We start from the raw sequence: 27,143 nt of genomic DNA, 5'->3' as shown, positions 1-27,143 counted from the left end.
TGCAGGTGGGATGCCCCATCGTCCAGTCTGGCTGACTAGTGCTGACAGTTGGCTTTTCTTTTTTAGGTGCACGTTTAGGTTCCCGAGCACAAACATCAAGATCACGTTCACTGCCCTGTCCAGTGAGAAGAGGGAGAAGCAGGAGGCTCCTGAGTCCCCGGTGAAGCCTGTGCAGGCCCACATCTCGCCCCTGACCATCAACATTCCAGACACCATGGCCCACCTCATCAGTCCCCTTCCCTCCCCAACAGGAACCATCAGGTACGGCAGCTGATGTGGGCAGGGGTCACCACAGAGTCCGGGTGTGGGGCGTGCTTGCTGAGATGTCCACGAACACATCCTGATTTTCGTTCCTCACCTCCTCCCTTGGGAAAGGTGCAAAAGCCGTCAGAAGTCAGAGGAAGGGGCAGGAGCACACAGCAGCGCCGCTCCCTTCCCAGGGTGGACACAAGGGAGCGGGGGAGGTTCAAAGGCTCTGCACATGCCGTTCAGTTTTCGAACACGCTTTGCTCCTGGTTTCTGGCCTGTGAAACACAGTTCCCTCGTGTTCCTGGTCTTCCCTTACGGACTGACTGTGTTTGAGTGTCAGTTGAAGGGGCAGGTGATTAGCCATTTTGGTCCAAACTCCGAGATACATTTTCATTCGCATTTTGAGTTTTTTTAATTTGCTGTAATTTCGTGTAAATTCTGATGACCTGTATTTTGGATTGATGAATTTGAGCATAGCAGAGTGACCGACTTACGTTCCCCTCGATATTCTAAGAGACACTGGGTACAGAAGCCAGAACCCAGAGCCCCGTGGTCAGGTTGTGCTGAGCGCTCAGAGGGCAGTAGCTGAGGCGCAGGTCGAGAACAGCCGCGGGGCCCTGTGGACGTATGTGCTTCGAGCAGGTTAGGCCGCCGCGTGTGGTTGAGTGGCGCTCTGCTGTGAGGCGGGGCGGAGCTCGCGTGCGCCAGTCTTCCGGGTGCTGTTGGCGCTCAGGAGAGGGGCGTAGTGATCTTAGCTGTGAGTGATGGAAATGAGGGTGCACAGCGAGCACCGTGCTGCTCTGTTGATCTGGCTCCTGTCGTCCAGGTCTGTCCAGGGCACGGCTGGGAGGTGGGGGGTGGGCTGTGGTTTGTCTCGTCTGTCTAGGCTGACGCTGCGTGTGGCAGGGCACACGGAGAACTGGCGACGCTGGCTTAACACCTTGAGGCTGAACGCTTCTGTTTCTTATCTCAAAAACCAGCATCAGCAGTAGGCCTTCTGGAAATGACTGTGTGTCGGGTGTATTCGTAAGCGGAGGGAGTGACGAGTGGACGGGCTGCCGCTCCTGCGGCCCCAGGCCTGGTGTCTTGCGTGGCAGCGGCTGTTGGCCTCAGGCCCCTCCCTCCTCTGTCTCCTCCTGCAGCCGCTCTGCTGTAGCCTCTGCCCCTGTCTCCCCACTTGGTTGAATTCGTCTGCACGTGACTGTGTGGTCCAAGTAGCCACTGTGTCCGTGGAGAGGCAGCAGCCAGCACCCGCCTGGCCACACTGTTGTTCAGCACACGGTGAAAGTACGCAGAATTCAGAGGACCAGGAGCAAGCCCTATGTGCCCCCGTGGGAGGGCAGCCCACAGCGGGCGCAGCAGCCTTGGAGGCAACTCACTGGACAAGTGGTGTAGACATGGCAGGGGGGTGGGGAGCAGCTCCTGACCCAGCCTCTCCTCACCTTCTGCTCTGTCTTCCTCTCTTTTTCCTTGTGCGTCTCTCCTCCCGCTCCCGTCCCTCACGCTGTGGCCAGCGTTGATCCGGGTCGTGCCCTCACCGGGCAGGACAGCAGCGTGGGAGCCTGGCTGCAGACGGCTTATGGGCAGAGTGCACTTGCCTTTTCCAGACCCAGCATCCAGGCCCATAGGGCCACTCCCCTTCCCCAAGTCAGCACTGCTCACACGGTACCGGTCTTTAAGACGGTGAAGTGTGGGTTCCGTGCGGTCCTGCTGCTCCTCTCCCCCGTCCTCTGAGCGTGGTTCCTGGCCTGAAGTAAACCCCCGTCCGGGGAGCGCGGGTCTTGGTCCTGCGTGTTTCTGGCAGAGCAGCTGGGCCAAGAGCACGTTGCCCCCTTCCCTTCCCTCTCCTCCTCTACTTTCAGCTCAGGTTTTTGGAGGTAACTCCTGTTTCTTAGGTATTTTTTCCAGAAATTTTCTATGTATTCATAGTACTTGTCTTTTCCTCCAAACACGGCTCCTCTGGTCCAACCGCACGTACTGTTGCATACCTCGATGGGTTTCTTAGGCTGTCCCTCCTTGGCGTCCTTCCGCTGCCGTGGCTCATTCTCTATTAAAGTCTGATCCTGCATAGAGAAGGGAGCAGAAGCGCAAATGTGTGGTTTGGGGAATCACCGCAGATGAGTGTGGATGGTCTTCAGTTATCACTGAGATCAAGAAGCAGCACCCTAGCCCTGCCTTGTGAAAAACAGCACACGTGTTTCCAAGTGGGTCACTTGGGTGTCCGGCTGGCTCAGCCGATGAAATGCTCCAGTCTTGATCTTGGAGTCGTGTGTTCCGGCCCCATGTTGGGGGTAGAGTTTACTTTAAAAATAAATGAATAGGGATGCCTGGGTGGCTCAGTTGGTTAAGCAACTGCCTTTGGCTCAGGTCATGTTCCTGGAGTCCCGGGATCGAGTCCTTCATCGGGCTTCGAGCTCCACGGGGAGTCTGCTTCCTCCCTCTGACCTTCTCCTCTCATGCTGTCTCTCACTGTTTCTGTCAAATAAATAAAATCTTTAATACATACATACATACATAATTGGGAAAAGGAAAAATAGGTTCCTGTTTCTGTGTTTGGGGTGTGTTGTGTCCAACTGACCTGACACATGTGGTCCAGGCCCTCATGCCACCTGGGTCCGTGTCCATGGCCTCGTGCCCTCTCTGTGCTGCCTGTGCTTGGCCTGGCCGCCTTCCTCTCTCTCCAGACTGTCCCTGACCTTTCTGGTGTAGCTGGAGGCCATGTCCTTGGTGGGGAGGGAGTCAGCGGATCATGTGCTCTATGTCCCTTTGCCAGCCTGGAACCCTGGGGCCATCACCAAAAAAAAGTCGGTTCTGTGTTCTTGGTAAGTTCCAGAACCATCCTAAGCCTCAGTTTCCTCACTGGTGAAACAGGTGGGCCACCACCCCCTTTGAGAGTTTGTTTTCTGATTATGTAAAATAACAGATGTGAAGCAGATACCTGATTCCCCTGTGTTTCCTGGAGTGATCCTAAACTTCACAGAGAACCAGTGAGGCCATGCTTTATAGGAAATGCTGATATGCTCCTACTTTGTACTTGAAATCAGAATGGGTCATGGAAGCGCAGTGCGACATATGTTCTATAATAGACTGATAGCAGTGACCTTTTCCCGTCCACAGTGCTGCAAACTCCTGCCCATCGAGCCCCCGGGGAGCAGGGTCTTCTGGGTACAAAATGGGCCGAGTGATACCAGCTGACCTCAATTTAATGGCCGACAACTCGCAGCCAGAAAATGAAAAAGAAGCTTCTGGTGGAGACAGCCCAAAGGTAAATGTTTTATAGCCTTGAAACAGAACCCAGGGGCCATCACGCAGCCAGCTGTCCTCACTTCATTGTCTGCAGGTCTGCGAACATCCCCACAAGGGCTTTTGAGAAGTGCACGTCAGAGTGGATGCCTGATCGTGGGGCCCCTCCCTTTGGAGCGTATTCTTAGGGTGGAGGTTTTGAGTTCTTTTGGTCATGCAGCACTGGGCGCTCCCCAGTGGCAGCTGTGGGCCCAGGTGCTGGGAGCCGAGCTGGTGGAGGACAAGAGAATCTTGCGGTTCTCACAAGGTGATGTGCACTGTGTCCCGGGAAACCGTTCCTGGGGTGTCATCCTGCCATCACAGACACGGAAGGTTGTGCGCGCACTTGTGTCTGAGTGCACGTGTGCACAGAACACACGTATTTGGGATGGTCCACACTGTGACCGTGCATGTTTTTATTCTTTGACGCAGTAATGCCCCTTCTAGGACTGTGTCTAAAGGAAATGGCAAAAATCTCAGACATAAGTTCATATAAAATAGAAAATTGGAAGCGGCCTGAATGCCCCGTAAGAGAAGTTTGATCAAGCAGGCGACTCCTGCAGCGCGGCTGCTGGTGTGGAAGAGTCCTGGGCACGGTGCTGAGTGAGAGACATAAGCAACGCACAGTATTATTTGAACAACCTACATATAAAGTGTCACGTGTTTGCGCAGTAGAACGTGGCACGGGCCTGGGATGGATGCGCCGCAGCCTGTCCCCTGCAGCCAGGAGCCTCGTACGTGAGGGGTGCTGGGTAGGGGAGGCAGGCAGAGAGGCGCTCTATGTATGATTCCGTCATGTCCATTTGCCTGTTTAAAATCAGAACTAAATTGTGTTTTTCCAGGATGCATTCTGAGGTGATAAAACTTCTAATTAATCACAGTGAGATTGTGATTACTATAAAATGTCAGGAGTAACAGTAGAAACTGTGGGCTCAGGGGGCATAGGGAAGCTTCTGGAATGTGCGCTCTGTTCTCCTTTGACCTAGTGTTGGTTGTACTGACATTCGCTTTATAAAAATTTGTTTTCAGCTGATAAAGATGTATTATGGACTTTCCTATCTGTGTTACATTTTTCAATAAAAGTTCTTAGGAGCATAAAGAAGAAGGGTAACAAGGAGATGCACCAAATGGCATAGAGCAGTGAAGTGAAGAGGGCTTCATTCTCTCTTCCTGGTCCCTGGGGGGGTCTCCAGTGATGCTGGTCTGCCTGGTCCTTTTGAGTAACTCAGAGTGTGTCCACTCAGGAGAGAAGGGGTAGAGCCCAGCCTAAGTGCTCAGGAAATACTAGTTATTTAAAAGTCGGATCCTGGGGCTGTAGATGATTCCGTCTTTCTGTGTGGAACAGGCCCCCCACTGCTGGCTCTCAGGATGGAGCGTGGCCTGGGCAGTTGCAGCCCATGCTCCTCTCCTTGGCAGGTCTGTCTTCCTGCCTGTCTGTCAGTCCTCTGCTTATCTCTTCTTTTACTCTGTTTGTGTTTATTCCCAAACAGTGTCTAAATTGCTCATTTTTAAACCTCATGTAACAAGTATTTTCTTGAATATATTCTTTTGCAGCTTCGCGTTTGCATTCACTGTTGTGCTTCGTGGTTCATTTAAGTTGGTTCGTACATTTTCCTGTTCACAACCAGGGGTGTACCCTCTCCACAGTTGGCTTATTATTACACACATGTATGTGGGGTTCTGAGTTGTTACAGTGATAAGGAGCCGCTTGTGGCCCGGAGTGTGCCGGGAGCAGGGCTGTCCGTGTTCTGCAGCGTGCACAGCAGCCCTGCGTGCCTGAGACCCCAGGGTCGGAGCCCAGCGTTTGGTATATGGTGCTCCCCTCTGTGGGGCTTCCCAATGTGAGGAGCTTCTCAGTTGATGGGACAGGGTGGTTCTGAGTGGTTGTCACTTTGGGCCTTGTGTGCATGAGGACCCAGCAGGGCCTGGGAGGGAGTACCAGCTCCCTCCTCCTCGAGCCATCCCAGCCGTTCCCTTGGTTGGTAGATCCATGTGACAAGCCTCTGGCTGTGATTTGACATGTGTTGCCCTGGACTCTGCTGAGGTTAAGTAGCTTTTTTCTTTTCCTTATGTTTTTCGTTTTTGCTGTGTGGAGTTTCTCCTTCTGTGATTTTCGTATTCATTTTTATGCTGCTTGTACACTTTTCCATTTGCTTCCTATAAACTTTCCAAATGCTTTTCAGTCAGATTATATTATTTTCATAGTAAGGAGAACTAAGCATTTCGTAGGAACACTTAAAAACACCAACAGTTCTGAATTCTAGTAAATTTAGTAAAAATTTTGATAACTTCAGTAATCTCTCTTTTTTCTTTTTTAACTTAAATACAGGATGATTCAAAGCCACCTTATTCCTATGCACAATTAATCGTACAAGCAATTACGATGGCTCCTGATAAGCAACTTACTCTAAATGGAATTTATACTCACATCACTAAAAATTACCCCTACTACAGGACAGCGGACAAGGGCTGGCAGGTAAATCCGTTTCGGTTTGTTATGAAATCTGTGACATGTCAGTAGATGCTGATTGACAACTGAGAGGACACTTAAGCTGCTTTCCGTACCATGGGCACAGGGCAATGGTAGAGTGAGGTGAGGGAGACCCTCTTTGGCTCAGGGAGGAGGAAGTGTTGGAGGCCACTGTCCCCATGCTCTGATCTTCATGCAGAGCGGAAGGAATAGTGGCTCTAGAAGCAGACCTCAGCCTATAGTTTTTATGGTCACTGTCCCCACAGATGGGAAAACGTGGATTATTTGAAAGGTTTCCCTTTAACCACTGCAGTTAACTCCCTGTGTCTGAAGTACAGGAAAGTTAAAAACCCAGCCCATCCTGCACTTAGGCTTTCTTTCTTCCTTATCTGCATCTGCTGGCATACTCAGCTTCTTGAAGTCTACACAGCGATGGTTTTCAGACTGATAAGGAACCCTTTCTTCAAAAGACATTCTCCCATTGGGCCATACATGACACAGATAACTGTGGTGCTGCCCCTGTGTAAATTGGGGAACCTGCCTGCTTGTGCACTGTGCTTTCAGATCATTCCTGGGGTGTCTGGAACCTGGGCCTTCTCAGAGCACCTTTGAAAAATCAGTACATATTTCCTTGTTCAGCTTTTTAATTTAGTTTTGTTTTTAAACTTCGACACTGTAGTTTTTTTTTCTTCTGTGTGTCTGTGTTCTCTGTGTCTGCTTAGTGGAGATAACAGTAGGACATCTCTAATTCAGACAATATGGGAAAGGCAAATCTGAAATACAGAGTATTAAAAGTATAATGAAAGAAGAAACATACATTTGTAATTCTTGAATTCATTTAGGTCACAAGGAATGGCAACAGTCTTCCTTTCGGGTTTACTGAGTCAATGATCCTTTGAGAAATGTGTCTGGTGAGCCATAACCCTAACCTAGCGATGGGGTGGGAGGAGCCATTTTCTGTTTAATGAGGGCAAAACCTTTTTCTTCCTCCTGTAGACATAACACATGTTATAATAATAAAATCCACCAGCCAAACCCTGAACTTCTCCTTTGTAAGGGGCCTTTAGTCATTTAAGGGTCTTTGATTGTGGAAGGTACAAAGTGAGACGCAGCTTCCCCTCCTGGCCTGGGACATCAGCTCCCCGCCGGGCTCCCGGTGCACAGCTAGGTGCATTTCTTCATTGGCCGTGAGGGAAATGCTGGGTGTGGATAACACGTCCATACCAGCTACGTGACAGGTTTCCCAGCGCATTGGGCAAGAAATCCCGGTGATACTGACATATTTTCATCTAGAACAGTGAGGTTGTGCTTCAGAGAAAATGTAAAACAAAGGAAGCAGAACCAGATGATAATCTGTGTCCGTGTCTGGTGATTGCACCTGAACCAAAGCCCCCTGCATGTGGGCAGGTGAGGCCTCAGCATGCCCATCAGGAGTGTGGTAGGGTTTTGTTCAGCTCATTGTGTGCAGGATTCTGGTGATTGGAAACATCAGTTAGCTGGGCTTAGTGGGCGTGAGTATTCCTAAGAAGCCTGACCCGACTCTGAATGCTCCCTTCCCACTGTGTTCCCTAACGTTCGTTTATGTGGCAGCTGCTTCCGGGCGTCATGTGGTTTTCTGGCCGAAGGACAAGGGCCAGCTCTCGGGGGTGGCCTCCTCCTGGCTTCCGTCTTGTGGGGAGTTAGTTGGGTGAGGTGCGGTCCCCACGTGCAGTGATTGCTCCTGGCTGCTGGAAGGGACTTCGTAGGAGCCTGAGAGCAGAGGGAACAAACAGAAGTGCCGCACGGCAGACACGCTCTCTGTTCAGCTGTCACTAACGTTCTCACTGCACCGTCATCTCTGTCTAGACAAGGTCCATACAGGCGATTCTGTGTGCCTCTGGTCCGTGTTAGGCCACTCCTGAGACATTTCGCACCTCCTGGCTCCAGCATTTTAGCATGAAAGGGATTTCCTGCTGCACTCCTCCCTTTAATTTGGACATGCACTCAGTTTCTTTCTGTCCTCAGAGGTCCTTAGCTGTCCCCAGTCCTGACCCACATGTGTCCTTTTTCTGTCATGAGAATTTTCTGAGGTGCCCTTCCCAAAGTGAACGTGCTTAAGGTCTGTATATATGAGACCTTATTCCCATTTCCTCACTCTTGGCTTAAAACAAAAAAGCCTTTCCGTTTTGCAACCTTGTTTCATAAAAGAGCCAGGTTCATTTTCTTTGCTAGATTTTCTTTACACAGAGAGTAGGGGCAAGACTGTCACCTAAAACAGCCTCTTTTTATTTTTTAAAAGAGTATTTATTTATTTATTTATTTGACAGAGATCACAAGCAGGCAGAGAGGCAGAGAGAGAGGGGGAAGCAGGCTCCCCGCTGAGCAGAGAGCCCAATGCAGGGCTCGATCCTAAGACCCTGAGACCATGACCTGAGCCGAAGGCAAAGGCTTAACCCACTGAGCCACCCAGGTGCCCCTAAAACAGCCTGTTTTTAAAATGTGGGTTTCCAGGGGCTCCTGGATGGTTCGGTTAAGCGTCCATCTCCTAACTGGTTTTGGTTCAGGTCATGATCTCAGGGTTGTGGGATCAGGCCCTGTGTTGGACTCTGTGCTTAGTGGGGCATCTGCTTGGGGTTCTCGCTCCCTCTGCCTCTCCCCCCAGCTCATGCTTGCTTGCTCTCTCTAAAATAAATGAATGAGTGAATAAATAAATAAATAAATAAATATTTTGAAGATTTATTTGATACACAGCGAGAGAGGGAACACAAGCAGGGGGAGTGGGAGAGGGAGAAGCAGACCCCCTGCCGAGCAGGGAGCCCAGTGCGGGGCTCGACCCCAACCCTGGGATCAGGACCCAAGCCGAAGGCAGAGGCATAACATCTGAGTTCCTGAGATACATGTGTTGATGCTCCCGGCACGCCTGTTCTGAGCACCCGATGGGAGTCTGGAGCTCCCTTTCAGACTTACTTCTGGTAGTTTGCGTTGTCTACCCATGGCACAGCTTTCTGATGGGTCTCGAGGAAACTCTAGGGTAAGACAAGGTCTGTGTCTGGAAAGATGGGATATTTCTTTCCTTTGGTTGCATGTTTATGCCAGAATGTATTCTTATGATTCATAATTATAATTTTACCCAGCCCAGATGTGAGGTATTTGTTACGACTAGGAGATTTGAATGTTGGGCCTCTAGGCCTCTGAAAGGGAAACCGAGGGAGTGCTGTGGGCTCACTTCATTCTGCTCATTGAACTCTCCTTCTGGAAGGTACTTTGCATGTTTCCTTCTCATCAGTTTCTTTACGAGTCCTCAGTAGAGCACTCAGTGTGACTGGGACAAGCAGAAACCAGGGTCGAGGCAGGCGTGCTGGAGGTGTTCATGGAGGACGGTGACCCGCTCTGCGTCCTTACCCTGGGTCTGGGTCCGCTGAGGGGACAGGAGGGAGGAGGGGCTGGCACTCAGGGAGGGCGGGTTCTGGGAAGCAGCCTCGGGTAGGGGAGGATTTGGGGGGAAGAGAATGTGTTCACTATTGCAGATCCTTTTCTTCGCAGTTTGTTTTAAAGAATAATAAGCTGCCTTTTGTCTGCATATGGTAATTCCTGAATCATTAGAGTCTGAGTCCGTGTGATTTGAGTGTATGTAGCTTGACTTGATCAAATTATAAAGGCCTTAAATTACCTTAGAAATAGAGTTACTCTGGTCTGTGTCTGCATTAGATAGCTCTTACTACTTAGGCATGTTTTCTAGTCTTGTCGATTAGAAAATCACAGCATCTTTGTTCTGTGGTTTTGTTGAGAATGGAGAGGAGGTTAGACCCTGTTGTGATGGTGTCTGGCAGGTTCTGTCCCATTTTCAGGACAGAAAATACCAGGTCCTTCCAGGAACTTGGGTACAGCTTGTCAGTGGCATGAGGGTCATGGAACTGCATGTTCTCCTTTACCAGGGGGAAGAAATACTAGTGCCCCAGTCCCCTGGCGGGGGCACTTCCGGCCTCCAGACTCCCCCTATGCTCATTTCCCTTTTTCCTCCTAACAACACGCACGTTACAGTATTAATGGCCTTCATTCGGGGCTCCTCACCTCCCACGTTCTTTACTGCGGCTCGGCGGCCACTTCTGAGGCCCCCTTGACCCTCCCTGGGCAGCCGTAGAGACTGTCTTGTTCACAGGGAGAGGGCCCTGTAGTGTCATGGTCTGGGTCTGCTTTTCTCAACCCACAGCCGTGGAGTCTACCCTCCTTCCCCTCCAGACACTGAGTATCTGCATGTGTCGGGGGAGGGTTGTCTCCCTGGTGGAGGTACTGGTGACAGTTCGATTTCCGGAGGAATTAATAGAAAGGTATTACTGGTTGTTAGCTAACCCTGTGATAGGACATCACGGTAAGGGTCTGTGGTTTTAAGATACTCTAGCTCTCGCAGGACGCGTTTGTGTGTGAGCAGTTTCACAAAAGGCAGACACAGCGCTGCCTACGCCTCCGTGTTGCCCGCGAGGCGTCTGGCGCCCACAGGCTTCCGTGGTCTTCACCGCAGCCCGCGACTAGGGAGCACTTGAGCGATCCCCGAGATGGGCTGTAGAGAAGAATTTGATGCATTTGGATTTTCTGAGCCACCTCTGGGAGTTCAGCATCTCAGGCGGTGGCTGACAGTCCTGTCAGAAGGCGCACTCGGGGGGATGTGGGAGTGGTTTTTCGAGAGCCCAGAATTTTATTGAGTCACCACCATTTTGAAACTTCACTAGTTTAATTTTTTAATTTTAAATTTTAATCATTAGTGTAAACACATGAAAAGATGTGGCTGCATGACTTTCCTCCCGCTGTTCCTGACTTTCTGGAAGGCTCAGGATCGGGTGTGCCGCCAGGAGTTACTCAGGTTGCAGTGGGGGCTTTCCTGAAACTGTGAACTGTGAGCCCAGCAGGCTTTTTGTAATAGAAGGAATAGAGGAGGGGTTGAGAGAGAAATTTTCTGTATGTGCCTTACTAGATGATTTTGTGGATCAAATTTTAAAAACATACATGGGAGCGTTTTGGAAATTGCCGTTACGGGAAGATGGTGTTCGTAATACTTCCCAACCTTTCGCTCATTTTTCTCTTCTGCTGGTTTGCTGAATACTCGATACTGAATTAATTCATTTTAGACGGCTATGACAGATTCCTATAAGCTAATTTTGTGCTCAAAAAGTATTTTAAAGGATTGGTTGACTTTGGCTCTGTTTGTCTCTAAGCAGGAAGAGGCCCACAGGAAAGGTCAGGTGACGACAGTGATAATCCTTGGCTTCCCACCTGGAAAACAAATGGAAGTTGACATTTTTCCTGGTGGAAATTGCCTCCTTCCCTGTGGTGTCGATTTCCCACCCTTCCTTGTTCCCCAGGTCCCCTCCTTGCCCCCTGGTGTCCACCCTGCCACCCCATTCCCAGAGCCGTGTATCAGCCTCCGGCCCCCTCTGGCAGAAGGCTCGTACCCCAAGCCCCTCTTCACTCAGGGGAGAAGGACTGGTTCCTCCAGCACAGAGCTGCCTTAAAGTTGTCTGCCCTCTGCCAGGGGCTGAGTGCTAGGTTTCTGCTTTGCAGGGCACTAAAACTGGGGCACATTTTGATTTCTCAGCAAAGAAATATATGAATTCTACGTATTTTTTTATGTTTCATAGAATTCAATTCGCCACAATCTCTCTCTGAATCGTTATTTCATCAAAGTACCACGTTCCCAGGAAGAACCAGGCAAAGGCTCATTCTGGAGGATAGACCCTGCTTCTGAAAGCAAATTAATAGAGCAGGCTTTTAGGAAAAGACGGCCTAGGGGCGTGCCTTGCTTTAGAACCCCTCTGGGACCGCTCTCCTCTAGGTAAGGAAAAAAGACAATCAAGAAAGACCTCACTTACTGGTCAGTGAATTTACCTTCCATGTATTGGTCAATTTTCCTTTTGCAAGTGAAGGAACTGCTAAATGCATTATGATTAAATGTTTGGGGTGGGGATTTGAAGAGACGTGTTGGATGCTGCCCGTGGACTTTCTCTTAATAGTGTCCGAAACAGCTCAGACTGTTGACGGAGTTTTCCCTTACACTCTGGTCCCATGTTGCCATGGTGGCTTCATCGGACTCACGATGTATCGTGTTCGATGAGCAGCATGTGTTCCTTCCCGTTGGCTTGTGAACAGCTCTTTAAAGCTGCATTTTAGCTGCTTAAACTCAAGACTGACTTTTAAAATGTTAATTGCCTGATTTTCAAATAATACATTATTAGCTTATAGATACTCTGTTTTTTTAAACAAAAAAAAGAAAGAAGGAAAGAAAGAAATGGTCATGATGTAAGTCTTAGGCCCCTGCCTGCTCACACAGTGCCCGCTCCTGCTGACGGTGGACAGGAGCTGCTTCGAGAGCGCAGCTGGTCCAGCTCTGTGGCGGTGCGGCCTGTGCTGGGCCCGGAGCTGTGGTGGCCCAGCCCTGGCACACGGGCCGTCACAACTGAGTGAGTCTCGCTGGGGATCCCTCTCAGGTCACGGGCATTCACACGGAAAGTAGGACATATAGAGCTGTAGTCGGTTGGCAGAAGACAGATGACAGACACCCTTTTTTCAGAATGCACTTTATTGAAACAAGGCCGCTTAATGAGTGCTTTACCTGTAAAACCCCACTGTCTTCTTTTTGGTGATCCAGAAGTGCCCCAGCCTCTCCCAATCACGCTGGAGTGCTGTCTGCCCACTCCAGTGGTGCCCAGACCCCTGAGAGCCTGTCGAGGGAAGGTTCACCGGCCCCCCTGGAGCCTGAGCCCAGCGCCTCACAGCCCAAACTGGCCGTCATCCAGGAGGCACGGTTTGCCCAGAGTGCACCAGGTGAGATGTGCAGAGACAGAGCGGGCACAGTGGTGGTGGAGGGCGTCAGGGAGGCAGGGGCGCCAGGCTCCTCAGAGGGGACGTAGCAGAGGCCTTGGCTCCTTTGTACCTGGTGCTTTCTGCATAGGGTCTCACGGTAAGTTCTGAAAAGCTAATAGCACTGGGAGTGTTTAAAAATCAGTGAACATTGTTTTATGTAAATAGCTGTGTAGATGCCTGAAATAGTTCAGAATTAATCTGTTTCTTAGTTGCTTCATCATTTGAAAATTAGGGAAAAACCCCCCACCCAAAGAAATAACACAAATTAGACAAACCGGACACCAATTGGCAGGGGAAACTCTTCACTTAATGAACGGTGAGCGTTCCTATACAGTCACGGTGCGGAGTAAAAATGTGTATTCTGGAGAATTTTAAAAAAAACGCCCACACGAAAAGACATGGCATGGAATGGGCAAACTAATTCTGTTAGGGTTCCTGTGTGGTTGGCAAGATGCTTATTTTGATGTGGTGGATTCCTGGCCGTGCTGGCAGCATGTCACCTGTGGCTTCTCCTTTATTCTGTGCCCAAACCAGCAGACGCGGAGGTTGGTTGGCGGAGCTTGTAAGTGTGTCTGGACTTTGAGGTTCCCTCGCACCCACCGTGAGCTAAAGACTTTGCTCCTGGGGGAGCGTGGCCCCTTTGTCCGAGCCCCAGTAGGCAGCTTCTTCCCATATACCGTGTCGACATTTTCTCTCTCGTGAGGAAAGAGCTGCGGGAAGAGGTGCTGTGAGAGATCTGAGTAGAGCGAGAGCTGCGTTTTTGCCGTCCCCTCCACGTGTGCAGTATCTCCGCTAAGATACTCCGCCCCTCCCAGCGCGCGTGACTTGAGCGTCACAAGGTGACAGGCGGCACGTCTGTGTGGTGCTGGTGCTTGGCCGGCTCTGGGATGCAGCTGGAGGAGCGCGGGCGACTGCACCTCACCCCGTGTCCTCGTCCTCCGCAGGCTCGCCACTGTCTACTCAGCCTGTTTTGATCGCCGTGCAGCGACAGCTGCCGCCGCCGATCAAGCCCGTCACCTACGCGGTCGCCGCTCCCGTGACCACCTCGGCCTGCCAGCAGCCCGTTGTGCAGACCGTGCACGTTGTCCACCAGATCCCTGCGGTGTCCGTCACCAGCGTGGCCGGCCTGGCCCCGGCGAGCACGCACACTGTCGCTGGCCAGGCCGTGCTCGCTCAGGCAGCCGTGCTGGCCCCTCCGAAGGCGGAGCCGCAAGAGAATGGCGACCACAAGGAAGTCAAAGGTGAGCCGCGGAAGCAGTGGCTGCAGGGGCTTTCTCAGGCCCTGAGACGCCCGCGGACTTGTTTGCTCAGACTCCCTTCCTCGGCACGTGAGGTCTTACGTGGGTTTGCCGGCCACCTGGTGAGATTTCTGGAAGCTTTCCGGTCATATCAGTTGGTATCATTTCTTTGCCTCTTTTTTTAAATTTCAGTGAAAGTGGAACCTATTCCTGCGATTAGCCATGCCACGCTGGGCGCTGCCGGCCGGGTCATTCAGACGCCACAGACCAGCCCTGTCCAGACGGTCACCATAGTGCAGCAGGCGTCTCTGGGTCAGCACCAGCTGCCCATAAAAACTGTAACGCAAAATGGGACTCACGTGGTGCCAGTCCCTGCCGCCGTCCACGGCCAGGTGAACAATGGTAAGCACTGTCCTCCACGGCTGATAGGGTCCAAATATCAAGAGCAAAGGTCCTTTGCTCTCCTTTTTATGAACGGCACTGTTCTTTCTTTTGGTTCCAACTGTTACAATTTTAATTTTTGTCTGAGGACATGTTCGCATTTCTAAACCATAGGAAATCCTTTTGTTTAAGATTTTACTTGTCAGAGTACAAGCAGGGGGAGCAGCAGAGGGAGAAGCAGGCTCCCCACTGAGCAGGGAGCCCGACACAGGGCTCGATCCCAGGACCCTAGGATCATGACTGAGCCGAAGACAGACGCTTAACTAAGCCACTGAGGTGTCCCTAAACTATAGGAAACCTACTAGTGCTGTAGGGTACCTGCTGAGTGGTTGTGGGTGTCTGCTCTCACCTGTTTGAGCTCAGTGTTTCTGTAAATACCTAGAGGGAAATACTCCTGCCTCGCTGTGTGTAGACTCCTGGGTGTGGTCTGCAGGTAACAAGAGGTTTGGGTGCTGGTACCCACCTGCTGAAATGCCCCCTGGGAGGGGTGCCTCAGCACATCTGTCCAGTGGCAGTGCCCCCCGGGTGTGTATGTGGTATGCCTGAGTGTGTCTGACAGAAGCCAAGAGTCCTGCTGCTCTGTGCACGTAGCTCTCCACGAATGTTCTGACATCAATGAGTGGAGAAGATAGGACAGGCCAGGGGAGCTTGGATTTTAAATGAGAGCCCAGGGAACTCCCTTTGGCCGGACTTGTGGAGCCAGGTGAAGGGTGGGAATCCGTGTCCTTATTGCTGCTGCGGTTTCAGCTGCGGGTCCTCGCCCAGGCACGTGCAGTGCACTGTCCGGTAGGACTCAGCAGCGGCCTGCGGGACCTCGAGCGGTAGAGTCAGGCCGCTGGCCAAAAGCAGCTCTCTGTGCCCACGGACAGTTGCTTCGAGAGAGGGCAGGGAACAGAAGTCTTCATTGTGTCAACCTCCCACTCCTTACTGAGCTGTTAAGGAACGGAGGAGACCTGCATTTACCTCGTGGGGTTCAGATTCTGACGGCCTCACCCCAGATGCAATGGAGGGACAAGATCTGCAACCTTTGTTGAGCGTTCTTTGTTTTTAAATGATTAGCATATGCCAGCCTGTGGACCGATGGAGAAATTTGCAAAGTTCCCCACTTAAAATGCTTTCTTCTCAGGCTCCGTGTCTCTTAAGGGTTAAGAGTTGTTCGGGTCTTGCTCTTTTCTCTCTGAATAAGTTCGTCATTGTGGCTGGTCTTGATGGAGCAAATTTGTCTGGTCCTGGGTGCGGCTGGAAGCAGGTGGCGTTGGGAGGTGGATGGGTCGGTCCTCTTCTGGTTTGAGTCCTGCTCAGTGTGAAGCTGTGGGTGCTGGTGCTTCCCAGGCGTCATGTGCCTCAGAGTCCCTCACAGATTCCCTCTCAGAGTCCCTGAATGAGCAGGTGTGGCCTGGGGGCCCAAGAATGTGCATTTCTGACACAGTCCAGGTTGTCCGAGAACCACTGGTGCCAGTCAGGGGCCTTTTATGTCGGCCTCTCTGCTCGAATGAGTTGGAAAAACTGTGTATCCCTTTCACATGTGTAAGTTGGCATCTAAAATTTTTCTTTACAAATTTAATAAGGGTTAAGTTGTCCACTATTAAAAATATTGATGTTTGAGAATAAAAATTTTACACTGTTTTCTTAAATGTGCTGCTGGTTCTGAATCCTGCCCTGATTTGATACCTACTCTCATCTCAGGACATACCAACACCCAGACGGGCCCTCCTGCCCTTGTCGCTGTGTCCCACACCCTCACGGATCTTGGACAAACGCCAAATACTTTATGCTTGAATGTGGTTGATTGAGCCCATTTTTTACCCTGCAGCAAGAGAATGCAGAAATGTTAAAGATTTCATTGTGACTGTAAGGGTTGATTTATCAGGTGTTATTACTACAGTCGATCAAAACCAAAAATATGAGGGCACCTGGGTGATGCAGCCGGTTAAGTGTCCGACTCTTGGTTTCAGCTCAGGTCGTGATCTCAGGCCGGGGAGCCCATGTCGGGCTCTGCGCTCAGTGTGGAGTCTGTTTGAGATGCCCTCCCCCCCGCACCCACCCTTCCTGCTCACGCACACTCTTTCTCTAAAATAAATAAATAAATCTTGGGGGAAGAAAAACAAAAAATACAATTCTTATAAAACAAACTAAAATTGTATTAAAGATGAATTTCTCAATCTCGGGGCTTTAAAGAAAGCCCCACAGTCATCATTGACGATCGCCCTGAGACCTTGTTCCTTCTCAGAAGAAGGAAGGGTGGAAAAAATAACTAAACTCCTTCTGGTTTTAGTCCTCTTTTTTCGCAAAAACCATTCTAAATTATCTGTTTATTGGTTCCTTAATTTGGTTGCAGTCTTTTCTTAGAAATCACTGGTTTGGGAAAGTGTTTTTTATCCAGTCAGTAATGATGCTACGTCATAGCATCTGTTTTCAGTCTCCCTTTGTTTCCTGTCCCATCCCGACGTGCTTCTCCCCAGCAGCAGCGCCCAGCTGAGTGGGTGAAGGAGGTGCTTTTGAGAAGGGGAAGAGATGGCAGATGAGCTTTAAGACTCCGTGGACAAGGAGGGGGGCCTGGGGGTGGCTCTCCTCCCACAGTGTCAGGTGTCGCTTGGGGGCTGCATGGCCTGTGAATTCTTTTACCTGTGAAAGTCACTCTTGAGAAGGGAGAGCAGGACCTGCTATTATAATCAGTTGTGAAAGTCAGCAGCTTTGATATTTTTCTTTTAAGCTTGTTACTGTGGAAAAGGTCTAACATTCCGGAAATTAACTCACAGCCCATCTTACTCCATTCTTCCCTGTCTGTTCCCCACCCAGATCCAGACCCAGTGTCATTTCAACTATTAATATTTCAGCATCTCCAAAGGAATTTCCTTGTACAGTGTAAGCACCATGCCATTATTGTGGTTTTTAAAACTAGCAATAATCCTTTTATACCCAGTATCTCTTTAGGATTCAAAGCTGCTTCTTTTTTTTTTTTTTTAAAGATTTTATTTATTCATTTGACAGACAGAGATCACAAGTAGGCAGAGAGGCAGGCAGAGAGAGAAAGGAGAAAGCAGGCTCCCTGCTGAGCACACAGCCCGATGTGGGGCTCGATCCCAGGACCCTGGGATCATGACCTGAGCCAAAGGCAGAGGCTTTAACCCACTGAGTCACCCAGGCGCCCCCAAAGCTTCTTTTCTTTTTAAGTAATATTAAAATATACATAACATGATATGACTATTTTGAAGTGTACAAGTCAGTGGCATAAAGTCCATTCACAGTGTCTTGAAACCATCACCTCTAATGGGTTCAGAAAAAACTGTGTACCCAGTGAATAGTCACTTCCTGTTCCCCTGGTGGCCACTAATCTGCTGTCTCTGTGGGTTTATCTACACTGGACATTTCCTGTAAATAAAATCTGTGGCCTTTTATATCTGGTCTCTCTTAGCATCATGTTTGAGGTTCACTGATGTAGCCTCGGTCAGCTCTTCTGTATGGCTGAGTATGTTTCCATTTTTGTTGGCTCATTCGTCCGCTGAGGGACATTTGGTGGTTATGACTAGTACTGCTGTAAACATCCGTGCATATGCATTGAGTTTGGGAGTTGTAAACCTAGGAGTAGAACTGCTCATTGATACGGCAAGGCCGTGTTTAATTTATTGAGGAACTGCCAAACTATTTGCCACAGCGGCCACGTTTTGCATTCCCACCAGTGCTGTGTGAGGTTCTGATTTGTCCACATGCTGACCATCACTTGGTATTTTCTGGTTTTCTTCCCTCTCATGGCCGTCTTGGTGGGTGTAAAGTGATTTTCAGTGTGGTGGTGGTGGTTGAAGAGAGGGGAAGCAGGGGACGGGCAGAGGGAGACTCTCCAGTAGGTTGCCCAGTGGAGCGTGGAGCCTGGCGTAGGGCTCGATCCCACGACCCTAAGATTGTGACCTGAGCTGAAATCAGGAGTCAGAGGCTCAACCAGCTGAGCCACCCAGGCACCCCGGTGTCTGTGGTTTTGACCTGCATTTCCTTCATGACTAATGGTGTTGAGCATCTTATCAGTTGGTCGGTTATTTGTAGGTCTTCTTCAAACAGACGCCTCTAAGTCCTCTGCCCATTTTTTGTTGAGTTCTAGGAGCTCTTTATATATTCTGAATACTAGGTCCTAATGAGATATGTGATTTGCAGATATATCCTCCCATTCAGTGGTTTTTGTCTGCTTTTTTTTTTTTTTAAGATTTTTTATTTATTTGACAGAGATCACAAGTAGGCAGAGAGGCAGGCAGAGAGAGAGGAAGGGAAGCAGGCTCCCCGCTGAGCAGAGAGCCCCATGCGGGGCTCGATCCCAGGACCCTGAGATCATGACCTGAGCCGAAGGCAGCGGCTTAACCCACTGAGCCACCCAGGCGCCCCTGTCTTCGCTTTCTCGATAGCGTCTCTGATGCACCCATTTCAATTGTGGTGTCTTGTTTCTCTCTTTTCCCTTGTCTTGTGCTTTGGGGTGTCCTTGCTAAGAATCCATTGCCATGTCTGAGGTCATGACGATTTACCCCATGTTTTCCTCTACTAAGAGCTGTGTAGTTTCAGCTCTAACGTTTAGGTCTTTGATCCATTTTGAGTTAAATTCTGTATATAATGTGAGGTAAGGGCCTGACTTCATTCTTTGGCATGTGGATGCCCAGTTGTCCCAGCACCCTTTGAAGAAACTGTGCTTTCCCCACTGAATGGTTTTGTCACCCTTCCTGAAAATCACTTGAGCGCCTGCACGCCTGGTTGGTTAAGCGTCAGCCTTCGGCTTGGGTTGTGATCCTGGGGTCCTGGCATTGGGCCCTCTGCTCGGCGGGGAGCCTGGTTCACCCTCTCCCTTGGCCCCTCCCCCTGTTTGTGCGGGCATGCGTGCTCTCTCTTCCTCCGTCAAATAAGTAAATCTTAAAAAAAAAAAAAGTTTAAAAAAAATGGAAAATCACTCAACCTCAGATGTACGGGTTTGTTTCTCTCAGTTCTGTTTTATTGGTCTTCGTGTCTGCCCTTATGCCACAGCCACGGTTCTGATGTTTATAGTTTTGTAGAAGTTTTTAAATTGGGAAGTATGAGTCCTCCAACTTTGTTCTTTCTTCCCCAGATTGTTTTGACTGTTGTGGATACCAAACAGTTCTGTGCAAATTTTAAGATCAGCTTTTCCATTTCTGCCAAAAAGGCATTTGGGATTTAGATAGGGCCTGCCCTGATCCTGTAGAGCGCTCCAGACAGTCGTGTGCTGGGAACGTCCCATCTTCCAGCCTGTGAGCATGGACGTCTTTCCATCCGTTCAGGTCTCCTTTAATTTCTTCCAGCAACGTTCTGAGGCTTTCAGTGTAAAAATCTAGCTTAAATTTCTTCCTGGGTTACTCCTTTGGGACTGTTCTTTCTGAAGTTGTTCGCTGCCACCGTATAGAAATCCTGCCGGTTTCCCTGTTGTTGTTCCCTGCAGCTTGGCTGAATTCATTTCTGGTTTAGGGGGTTTTCTTGTGTGGATTTATTGGGATTTTCTATAAGCAAGGACTGTGTCATCTCCGGTAGAGAGAGTCTTGCTTCTTTTCCATTTGGATGTCCTTTGCTTCCTCTTGCTGCCTAACTGCGGGGGCCGGGACCCCAGCGAGCTGCCGAACCTCGGTGGCAAAAGCAAGCACCTTGTCCTGCTCCGGCCTTCAGGGGAGAGCTTTGTCCGTCACCATCGAGGCTGATACCAGCTGTGGTTGCCGTTTACAGACTTTATGTTCCTGTCTGCCTTCTGGTCTGCTGAGTAGCTTTGTCCCCCGAGGGTGCTGGGTCCTGTCACAGGCTTGCTGTTTTGTTTTTTGAAGAGCACGCCTGCTTGGGGGTGGGGGAGGAGCAGAGGGAGAGACTGTCCAGCCGACCCCCGACTGAGCAGGGAGCCCTGCAGGGGGCTCAGTCCCGCGACCTGAGATTACAGCCTGAGCCACACCTTGGGCCTTTACGAGCTAAGCCCCCCAGGTGCCCCGTCCCGTGCTTTTTCTGTGTTGAAATGATTCATGTGGGCTTTTTCCTTTATGAATGCCGTGTGCTGCCCTGGTTGGGCTTGCGTTTCATCACGCTCGCAGCCTGCGGTGAGTCCCGCCTGGCCGTGGTGTATGACGCTGTAGGGTCTGGTTTGCTCCGGGCTCATGACGGTCTTCGTCCCCCATTTGTCAGGGGCGTTCGCGGTTACTTACAGTTGGTATCGGGACGGTGCTGGCCTCCGAGTGCGTGTGGAAGTCAGGCCTGGGCCATGCGACGGAACCTTTTCCTGGTAGCTTCCGCGGCTGCTCGACCTGCTTCCCGGAAAATGTGCTTTTTTTTTTTTTTTTTTTTAAGATTTTATTTATGGGCCACCTGGGGGGCTCAATCGTTAAGCGTCTGCCTTTGGCTCAGGTCATCATCCTGGGCTCCTCAGATCAAGCCCCGCATAGGTCTCCCTGCTCCGCGGGGAGCCTGCTTCTCCCTCTCCCACTCCCCCTGCTTGTGTTCCTGCTCTCGCTGTTTCTCTCTGTCAAACAAAATCTTAAAAAAAAAAAAAAAAATACTTCTCAGAGAGCGAGCGAGCATAAGCAGGGGGAGCAGCAGGCAGAGGGAGAGGGAGAAGCAGGCTCCCCGCTAAGCAGAGAGGCTGACAACACTGGCCCGTTGCAGAACGCCGAGATCATGACCTGAGCCGAAGGCAGGTGCTTCACTGACCGAGCCCCTCGGGCACCCCAGTAAAACGTGCTTCTGACCACTCCTCAGTCTCTCTCCCCGCGCTGGGCCGTGGTTCTGGCCAAAGGTACTCCGTGGGTCTCTGCTGGGACTGCTTAGCCTAGGCCTCTGTCAGGGGGGCAGAGGATGTCAAGAAGAAAGGTCGCCTCACTCTACGGACCGTGTTCTCCTGTGACCCTAAAGGAGAAGTCCCAGGCCGACCCTTCACTCGTCCTGAAGCGTCTCCGTCGTACTCGCGGCCGTCCTCCCTTCTCCTTGCAGGAAGTGGCCTCCAGTCATCCAGCTTGTGCTGCTTTGAGGTCCGGGTGCGAGGGGTCTGGCCTGCCGGGTTTTAAGGAGGTGGAAGGGTCTTGTGGGGATGCAGGTGCCTGCACGCTGGGCCCCTGTTCGGCCGGGCCTCCCCCAGGGCCCCTTGCAGGGCTGCATCTGGAGCCAGCAGAGTGCCTGCTTGGGCGGCTGGTCTGCAGCGGGCAGCTGCCCCGAACTCCTCTGAGGGGCGCGGGAGGGTGGAGGCGCCCGCCCCGAGGGGGCCATGTTGCTCCGTCACCCCTGCTGCTGTGAGCGCCGCCACGCACCTGCTGTGCCTCTGAGGCTGGGGCTCTGTTGGCCTTCGGAGATGACCGCATGCACTTGACCCTCCGTGTTCGCCTGCTCATGGTGGTTTGCGATCCCTGGTCAGGCCCCGCGGGGCACGCGGGGTCGGGGTGGCTCCCCTGAGGTCGAACACAAGTGTTCCCTCCTCCAGGGCTCAGTTCTCACTGTTTGCGGTTGACTTTCCCGTTTAAAATGAGCCGGATGCGCAGCCCTGGGAAGGTCTGGTGCCGCAGGCTGGGATACGCCTTCGGACGCAGGGGTTAGACGAGCTGCTTTTGGGCGCGCTCAGTGTCCGTGAGCACCAGTGCAGGCTAAGTAAGTTGTCTTTCGCCGGAGACTCGTGGAAAACGGCGTGTGTGCGTCAGCTGACGAACGGCAACAAGTGCCAGCATGCTGCGTGGCTGAGTTCACTCACGTGTGTGTCAGGCACGCTTATGCTGTGTCCCAGCGGGGAACTCGGGCTGCCTGTCAGCGCTGCCCCGGCAGCCGCACGGGCCCTTGTGCCCGGGACAGGGCACTTACTCCTGATGAAGGCACGCACGGTCCGGAGGAGTCAGAGGCCCCCCAGTCAGCGAGAGTCTAGCTGGTCCCTTTCTTGGTTCCCGGAGGGCGTGGCCATGTGCAGAGCCCCACCGTGGCCTCCTGTCTGGGTCAGGAGGTCTGTTCTCCACGGGGCGGGGGGCTGACGGCTCACCACGTGGCCAGCCTCCAAAGCCCCCCTGGGGCACATCTGCCCAAGAAGATGCCCTCCCACCCCATGTGTCCCATACAGCGGGCCTTCGTGGGCACAAAGCCAGCAGACAAGCTGGCAGATGAAGCGTAGGAGGTCAACAGTGCTTCTTTGTGGTCACCCAGGTGGCCGAGATCTGGAAGACCTTGGTTGGCTGTAGCTCGTCCGGCAAAAATCAAGTAAGACAGGTGCCATCTTGTGACCAGGCCACACGGCAGTGATGCCTAAGCTCCTGTGTGAGGAGATTGTCCAGAGATACAAGCTAGGCGTTTCCTAAGTACAACGAATGTTGCTCTAAACTGCGGAATTGCTTCCCATGCCTGTGGCTCACCCTGGCAGGCCCCTGCGCCAGCCCAGTGGTCAGGCTGAGTCTGCAGCAGCTGGTGTGCGTCCCCAGGCTGGGAGCCCCGGGAGGGAGCCTGTACCTCCTGTGCACCCCGGCTCCTTGTGCCCTTGCACCTTTGTGGACGAGTCCGTCGCTAGGCACCTGGGCTTAGGGCTCGGTCCCCTTGGCCTTGCATTTCCGTTTCTGATTTGCCTGTGGCCTGAGCCTTTCCTTCCTTCCTTCCTTCCGAGTCGTCAGGGCAACCTTGGCTCATCTGCTACTTCCACTCTAGGACACAGTCCCCCGTCTGTCTTCTTTTCCCCTCCTCTCTGCTTCCCTAGGCTGTTTCCCAGGCTTGGTCGGAGGAGGGGCCCGAAGGTAGCACCAGGAATTAGGGACCTCACGTTGGGACACTGATAGGGATGCTGGCAGAGAGTATTTTCTCTAGAGAGTATCCTCTCCACAAGCCCGGGGGCTTGTGGGCGGGTGTCTGCTTATAAGCTCCCCAGGTTCCCGGGGCTCAGAAGGGGAGTCAGTGGCACAGACTCTGGGCTCTCCTTGTTGGCGGCTCCCTGGTAGCCCGAGCCACATGCCCGCTCCCAAACTCGTGTGTGATCAGGAGCATCCAGGGCGACGGGGGGCACGAGGGGCGTCCACACCCAGGAGAAGGCCAGCGGCAGCCCCTGTGCCTGCGACGGGCACGAGGGGCGTCCGCACCCAGGAGAAGGCCAGAGGCAGCCCCTGTGCCTGACCCTGAGCCTCAGCCTCCCCCCACCCCCGATTCTGTGGGAGCTGCACACTGTTTCGATGATAAGGATGCCAGCTGTCACTGAGAATGCCCACTGATGAGTTAACTTGCTCCAGGGTTTCTGGGCCCTGGGAGTCCGGTCCAGACTCCTGTGCCCCGCAGCAGCCCCCCGCAGCAGCCAGCGCTCTGGGCAGAGAGCCTGCACCAGTGGGTGCTGGGGGTCCCCTGGGGGCCGCCTGCACCAGTGGGTGCTGGGGGTCCCCTGGGGGCCTGCTGGGAGACGAGGACGGGGTCTGACTCACTGTCTCTTTGCAGCGGTGGCAAGTCCCCTGCACATGTTGGCCACGCATGCGTCGGCGTCGGCGTCCCTGCCCACCAAGCGCCAGAACGGCGGCCCGCCAGAGCAGCCGGACCTGAAGCGGGTCAAGACGGAAGACGGCGAGAGCATCGTCCTCGCCCTGAGCGTGGACGCGCCGCCGGCAGCCGGCAGGGAGAAGGGTGTCCAAAACTAGCGGCTGGGACAGCTTTTCTTACTCTAATATCAAGTCTGTGGTGCCAAAAGGAGACACTGCCTCTCACCGACACTTGGACCGCGCTGTCTCGGTGGGTAGAGGGCCCTGCGGTTGGACTTCACCTCAGCACTGAAAACACGAAACCCAGGTGGCCTTAAAACTCCTAGAAGACAGAAGTCACACCTGAACAAAACCACGTGCAACAAAACCTGGTTCCGGCAGCGTGTCCCCACCCCAAGCTCAGCTTGTCCCTCTACAGCGGAGCTGCCGGCACAGGGCGGGGGCCGTCCCTGCCACCCTCCCAGGACCCTTGGGGCCGGCACTGGTAGATGAGACAGTATTTTGTTGTTCACATGTGGAGTTAGAATATTTTGAGGTGTCCTTTCTTTACAAAATAACGGGGTCTTTGACATTTCCGATCGCTCCATTTCTACTCTGGAAACTTTGGAATCACACAGGACCTTCCGCGTCGATTTCTTTGGGGAAAAGAAACAATGTAGTTTTGTTTTTGTTGTTTGTTTTCAGCCTATGGAATGATTTCCTTTTTTCTGTCCTGTTACCGTTCAGCCGGGGCCGCAGGACCACATCCGCGGGCTTTCCGTGTTAGAGCAGGTGCCGGCTGCATCTAGGACGGGTGGACAGACAGGCTAGACAGACGGACGCCCACGCTGGGCCGCATGTTAACCATGACTGAAAGAACTGGTGGACTCGCAGAGCTGCACTCAACCGGGTCTCTTTCCTGCTACTTTCTGTTGTTTGTTCCTTTGTGTTGACCTTGTCCCTGGCATAATTTTTCCACTCTGAGTAAAACAAACCTCCTAAGTGTTGTGTGTGTTTAAAACGACAGAACTGTTCCTCCTTCATTTGGAAAAAAGATTCAGTCTTACACCACACGCCCTTTTCAGACAAGTGTCACAGGTCTCTCCGTGGCGTGTCGCTAGTCACTATCACCGCTCCTGGGCCCAGAGCCATCGTCTGACCTGTTGCCCGCCTGACGACGCCGCGGTTTGCCCGGCGCGCGGGGAGCAGGTGCTGGGGCAGAGCAGAAGCCGAGTGTGCGGACAGGGGGGTCTCGGAAACATCCAGGTCCTTCTCTGGTTTGTAACAGGAAATCCCCCTCGGCCTCTCAGAACTGAAGCAGTCCTAACGCGGACTTCTGTCCTACAAAAAAAACAAAAGGAAACAAAGGTGAGACAGTGAGCAGTAGGGGCCCCACCCGGACTCAGTCACGCTGTCCCCAGAAGAAAGCCAAGGGCCTTTCCAGGGTGTTCCAGGGGGTCAGGGCTGAGCAGCCGTGCAAACAGAAGAGGGCTTTGGCCTTATTGTGAACTTTAAAATGTCATCATCATCATGTTATTTATTTAAATGTAGTTATTTTGGTATTTAATTTTTTTTTAAAGAGAGGAAAAAAACCCTGTATTTTCCTGGTGGAATGAAACGGCTCAGAATGGTATATTTAGGCAATTTTAAAACATTTATAATTTACCTACAGACCAAATATGATAAATCTGTTCTAAGTATTGTGTGTCACCCCCAGTATGGAGCTGTCACAATGTTACTGCAGATGATGCGTATTAAAAATTATGAAATGACTGCACACTAGCTGGATTTCTAACTCAGCCATTTAGAAAAATAAAAACGAAACCATCATGTGAATGATACCATGTGTGACAGTAGCCAGATCTGAGCTGCACGCTGCAGCCCCTCCTGGCGGCCCAGAGCACCTCAGGGCAGCGGTCTGCAACTTCCGGGCACTTTACAGAAACCTTGGGATGTATATTTTTTGTCTTTTTACTCAGAAAGTTTGCAATTTGCAAAATAACTCGGGTTGCAGTTGTGTCTTGTGGACAGTCCGGTTGCTCCACTGAGTGGTCCGGACCTGCCGGTTGTGGCTTCTGTAGGCCCTGCCTGAGCTCTGGGCAGGTGAGTGGTCAGGACTGACCCCAGCAGGAACTCTGGATTGGGCAAACGCATCGTATGTCCTCCTGGAGATGTGTCTACACAGCCGTGTCCCTGTCACCGTCCACCAAGACGGGCAGGTGCTCCCTAAGGAAGCCCAGTCCCTCAGATGGTCATTTCCGAGCCTAAAACACAAGACACTCTGGAGGCCGGGATTGTAGGTTTGAAAAAAAAGGCGGCCAGTTTGTTGGTGCAAAGTAGCTGGCGTGTGCCTTTTCCAGAGGCCGTGGGGCCTTTTTGCTCTGGTTGCCTCGTGCAGTTGGCTCATCGACTGGCACGTGGAAATGTAAGAATATCAAGGAGGGCAGGAAAAACCACGGATTAACAGAGCCATAGGCCAGAGCTCTTAAAACCGTTCCATTTAGCTCTGACTTTCCGAGCGCCCTCACAACAGCCCGGGTCACCGAGGCCGGGTCACCGAGGCCGCGCCCCTCCCACCCTGCTTGCTGCCTGGGGCCCTTCAACAGGTTCGCTGGCTGCTCCTGTGTTACTTCAAGAGGTTTCTGCTTTGATCTTTGCCAAACTCCTGAGCCCCCGAGGGACTAGGAAGTTCAACAGCTTTGCCCTGAACCAAACCAAACCACGAAAAAAACTCACGTGTGAGCTACATGCCAGGCGTGTTCTGAGGAGTCTGGGCATGACTTTGGATCCAGCTTCACTCTGGCGGCGTCAGTCTCCACGTGAGCAGCTGAGCTCCTTGAAGACACCACCCCCTTGGCCGTCGTCCCTAGAACAACAGCACAGACCCTGAGCCACGGTCAGAAGGGGCAGGGCAGGGCCAGGACTCGGGATCTCTGTGCTGTGTGACACAAGGCAGTAAGTGACAATCTTCCAGTCCTGACCTCCACCACCTTAGAAAGTGTCGTGGTAATTTGTGTGCAAAGATTTGACATTTTAAAATTACCAAGTTCCTGAAATTCAATAAAATATTTTTACTAATTTTAATAGAGTATCATTGTCATTTTGATAAACTGAGGCAAGCTTTTTCTTCTTTCTTTTTTTTTGGTGCCTTCAGCATGCCAAAGGCCTAGAGCACTGGAACAAATTACAAAGGAGCTGCTTGAGCTGACC

General features: G+C 51.8%; 1 protein-coding gene across 1 annotated transcript in view; it reads left to right on the top strand.

Moving 5' to 3' along the window:
- FOXK2 (forkhead box K2) overlaps window positions 1-24,702 on the top strand; it is a 69,708-nt gene extending 45,006 nt beyond the window's left edge. Inside the window, exons 2-9 of the mRNA XM_032870318.1 lie at window positions 67-261; window positions 3,367-3,514; window positions 5,861-6,007; window positions 11,614-11,807; window positions 12,621-12,796; window positions 13,780-14,076; window positions 14,266-14,475; window positions 23,917-24,702. Of these exons, the coding sequence (XP_032726209.1) occupies window positions 67-261; window positions 3,367-3,514; window positions 5,861-6,007; window positions 11,614-11,807; window positions 12,621-12,796; window positions 13,780-14,076; window positions 14,266-14,475; window positions 23,917-24,113 (1,564 nt within the window). The 3' untranslated portion in view covers window positions 24,114-24,702. The remainder of the gene's footprint in view (window positions 1-66; window positions 262-3,366; window positions 3,515-5,860; window positions 6,008-11,613; window positions 11,808-12,620; window positions 12,797-13,779; window positions 14,077-14,265; window positions 14,476-23,916) is intronic.
- Window positions 24,703-27,143: the final 2,441 nt, after the last annotated feature.

Source organism: Lontra canadensis, unplaced genomic scaffold (assembly GCF_010015895.1).
Source record: "Lontra canadensis isolate GAN:19392208 unplaced genomic scaffold, GSC_riverotter_1.0 scaffold41, whole genome shotgun sequence".
NCBI classification, from domain to species: Eukaryota; Metazoa; Chordata; class Mammalia; order Carnivora; family Mustelidae; genus Lontra; species Lontra canadensis.
The sequence above is the reverse complement of the archived record's forward strand: the minus strand, read 5'-3'. Positions and strand labels throughout refer to the sequence as shown.